The following is a 4,182-nucleotide window of genomic DNA, read 5'->3' as shown; positions in this document are numbered from 1 at the left end:
AAACAAACAAAAACAATATACAACATTATACTTACTAGTACTACTACTAAGCATAATGCTATCTTCACAGAATTAGATAACTTCCACTTGTCTAACCTCTTCCTTTCTGCTGTAGCTTGCAAGCAATCTACATGCTGTTGAAATTCCTTAATACATAACCCTGACCTCTTAGGAGCAAATTTTTAGTTTTCTCTAATATGTTTGTCAGTTCTTTAATGTCTGACTCTACATTTATACTTCCAAACATGCATACATCTGCTGACATTATAGCTAGTTCTTGATCTCCAGGGTTTCCACTCTTTCCCATTTAAGCATTGAAAATACTTGCTCCAGTCTCTTATACCCCACTCAAATGCCCTTGACAAATTCTCCACCAACTTCAATATGCCCTCTATCTAGGTCCTCTATATAAGCACTTCATTCAGATAATGTAATCACTTTTTTCTCGAGAAAGCATTTGGCATGAGTTTCTATAACCAAGAGTGTTCTGATTATTCACAATTTATGCTGTGACTTTAAACGTGGTTGACGTTACTATGGTTTCATCTTTGTTTATATTTATAAATCATTATAACCAAAAACAAAAACACATAACGACCTCTTCTCTTCCATCTCTGCTATCTGGTGTTGGTGAATGGCCAGGGGAGGGGTTGAATGGCCCTGGAAGACATTGTGCAGGCTGGTATGTGTACTACTACCAATACTTTCCTATCCCATTACTTACATGATCTGGCAGTTTCCTCTTCTGAGGGTTTTGACTACCCCCCTGTAGTAAAGCTAAAGTGAACCCTGCCAATCTTCAGGTTGAATAAATTGGGGTTGGTTTGCTTTTTAAAATGTAGGGAACTTTGTTCACCTATTGCACAGTTTCCTGAGCACTGTTCCTCAGGACTCACCAATATTTGGTTTAATGTCAGGTTCTCAGTAAGAAGCTAATGAAATACAAAAAGAAGACATAGTATGGGATATGTAAAGATGAGCTTAAGCTGATTTTAGGTTATAGAGACAGGTCTATTTTTCATGAAAAATAGTGTAATCAATCTCGCAAAAGGTTTTCATAATGCATGTGTTACATTTGTAGGAACGTAACTTTATTTTGATTTCAGTGTAAAAAAATTATACTTTATCGAAACTAAGTAAATGTGCAAATTATGCTGTAGTCAAGTGGCATTTCATTATAGGATTTCAAGATTTTGAATACCTTACAGGCTGCTTGTGAAAACTATAAAGCCTATTAAGTATTCTAAATTTTTAATTTAGCTTAAAAATAATTATAACAAACCTTTTTTTGCTTATAAAAAAAATCTGCAATATTATATTTGTACACTTATCAGCAAATATTTCATCACCTGATCAGTATTATTTCGGAAATGAATAACCATTTTAACAAGACTCCTGGATCTCTGCATCAGCCTTTCCTTTTACATTTCCTATTTTCTTAGGAGTGTACCTCAGGAAGAGAAATTATGTATCCATGAACATGGCCAGATTAACCATAAGGCAGAGAACGGAGTTTTCTATGATCCAACAGAACTGAAGTTGTTTATGGGCCAGTTATGGACTTAGCCAGGCTGTGCCCATAACTTTAATGCTTTTCAATATGGTTGTCTCATTTATCTCTGCTAATAGTTCCTTCACAGCTTCGTTTTCTAGAGGCTTTTTTAGGTAGCAAGTTTTGGAAAAGTTACTTGCCCCTTATTTCTGCATAGTAGATGTGAGAGTTATTTTGGTGCTTTTTCATTAAAACTCTTGAGAACTGGAACATATGCCCACTTTAATAGGGATCAGGTTGCTGTGTCAAAAGTTGAACAATCTAGTCCCAGTTCACTACCAAACTATCAACAAGACAGGTCCTGATTACCATATATTTAGACCCGTATTGAGTAACACCACAAAGGTGAAGAAACACTTTTTGAGAACTCTTATTGTAAACAGGTTATGCGATCTCTGTTTTTAACCTTTCTATACCATTTTTACGCTGTATATATTGCCATCAATCTTTTGTATACAAAAAGTGGTGGTTGTGATATTTTTCATTTCATTTGCATGTTTAACCAATGTATTCTTCAAAGCCGTATTTAATGTTTCATTGTTTGAGGTAAGATATAATTTTCATGTCCAAGAATTAGAAATAAAGCATTTCAAAATCTTCCATTTATTGTGTGCTAGCATATTTACTTCATTTTTAACCCACAACTTTTATTTACCATATCAAAGCAGAACTAGTTTCGTACTTATTTCGCACACACCGTGTAATCTTACTATAAATATGATCCGTTATGTGTGTGTGTGTGTGTTAGCATCCATCACCCAGAGCTGGCTGGCTCGATTAAAGCTATTTTTTTTTTATAATGGTAACTGGAAACTGTCCTACTGTGTACATCAGCTATTTTGTTTTAAGATTTTTGGTTGAAAGGGATAAGATAACAAAAAAACAAACCTGAAATAGGGCACGTTTCCAGTTTTTTTGTTTTTTCTTTATATAGACTTTTGGCTTGCATTACCAAGAGTTGGTTGGCTTGATTACTATGTACGTGGGCTACTTTGTTTTACGAATTTTACACGAGAAGGGGGAATAAGAAAATACATTTTCACTTTTTTTATAGACTTTTGGTTTTGAATTTAAAGATACAAGTGTTTAATCAGTTAAATGAGTAAATTATTACCTTCCACAAAGCAGGTTATGCAATTAGCATCTAATGGGGTCGTCAGGTATTTAATAACAAAAGAAATAAGGGGAACATTATCTATCGTTGTTCTTTATATAGTTTTTGCTTCTTTAACGGTCACCCTCAACTAGTGATACATAAAATTAGAAGGAATTAATACCTTTGTATTATAATGTATTTAGTGCAAGTTTCTTTGTAATAATTATGATTTCGTTCTATGCAATATATCCAAAGTTCTGTAAATATGGAACACCGATTTCTACCGGACCTTAAAAGGTGAGAAATTATCTTAAATCAATTCAGTAGCTTAATGGAAGAATATGAAACACTTGTCTGTTACTGAAGGGATATATCGTCACTGCGTTAGCCATACTTCTCTGTGTCATAAAAAAACAACAACAGAAGGCCAAAGTTGTATGGCATTTCGGTAATGTTAGCAGAATATATTGTTCTAGAATCGCAAGTTTCCAAACTTTATATGGGAGCCTTTTATACTGTGTCAAGATTTGAAATTTTTATAGCCGATTAAAACAAACTCCCGTGTAAACATCATCTCATCAGCAGATAAAGAAGGACTTAATGTTCCTGAATATCTTTGGTAGAAATTTTCTACCACCAAACTTTTCATTTTGATCTGGTTGACTTAGCGTCTACAAAGTTTGAGATTATTGCCTCGGCTCATGTTTAAAATCAAACTGGAAAATCCTCGCGCCTGCTGTATTTATGTATTTCCATGTGCGCTTAGAAACATCTAAAGTTCTAAACGTTCATATCCATTAAATGTCGCATGTGGTCTGGCCAAGCGAGCGAATTTCAATGCGTAACACATGCGGGCGGCACACACCGGCGTATTTATCACAAGGAGCTCTCCATGTGCCCCCGAATCAGAGGAACCCCAAACTCTAAATTAAAATGTTCCTATACATGTTTCGTATTTTATGAAGTATGAATATTACATACTTTATTATTGCTTATTTTCCATTTATTACACAAAGAACAATGCATATACCTTCACAGCGAAGTATGTGCTTTAGATTTCGTCTAAACGCAGTTCATATCACTATATCTTAACCATTTCACTTCTGATAAATGACTTGTCATCTATTGAAACATCTTAGTACAGCTTACTTTCCATTCCATATACCAAAATTTAAAAGCACCCTTTGAGCAACTTAAGAATTAAATGTCTTTGAAAGAACATAATTTTGTATTTCCACTATTTAAATACCGTATTGCCCCAATTAACGCCTCCTCTCTAATTATCACCCCCGATATTTTCATAAAGCTTACCTTGTGTGACAACAGTAGCATTCCAACAAATAATCCACTTTTATTACCGTAATTTTGATTTGAAAAAAAAAAAGAGAAGAAAAACGATCATACACACAGACACAATTATTAGTACTGAAATCAACAAATCGCACGTGAACTGCACAAATACTATAATTAGTGCCCCACCTTTGCAGTTTTGCAACGCCCCCGGGGGCGTTAAATAGGGAAAAAACTGTATTTA

The 4,182-nt window shown here is 34.4% G+C and overlaps 1 protein-coding gene across 1 annotated transcript in view; it reads left to right on the top strand.

Annotated features, from left to right (window-relative positions):
* The window catches only part of LOC111086145 (EGF domain-specific O-linked N-acetylglucosamine transferase-like), a 62,849-nt gene extending 60,270 nt beyond the window's left edge, over positions 1-2,579 (top strand). The window contains exon 9 of the mRNA XM_022387825.1: positions 2,487-2,579. Coding sequence (XP_022243533.1) covers positions 2,487-2,579 — 93 coding nt within the window. The remainder of the gene's footprint in view (positions 1-2,486) is intronic.
* Positions 2,580-4,182: the final 1,603 nt, after the last annotated feature.

This window comes from Limulus polyphemus, unplaced genomic scaffold (genome assembly GCF_000517525.1).
Source record: "Limulus polyphemus unplaced genomic scaffold, Limulus_polyphemus-2.1.2 Scaffold35, whole genome shotgun sequence".
Classification (NCBI taxonomy): Eukaryota; Metazoa; Arthropoda; class Merostomata; order Xiphosura; family Limulidae; genus Limulus; species Limulus polyphemus.
This window is presented reverse-complemented; position numbering and strand designations above follow the sequence as displayed.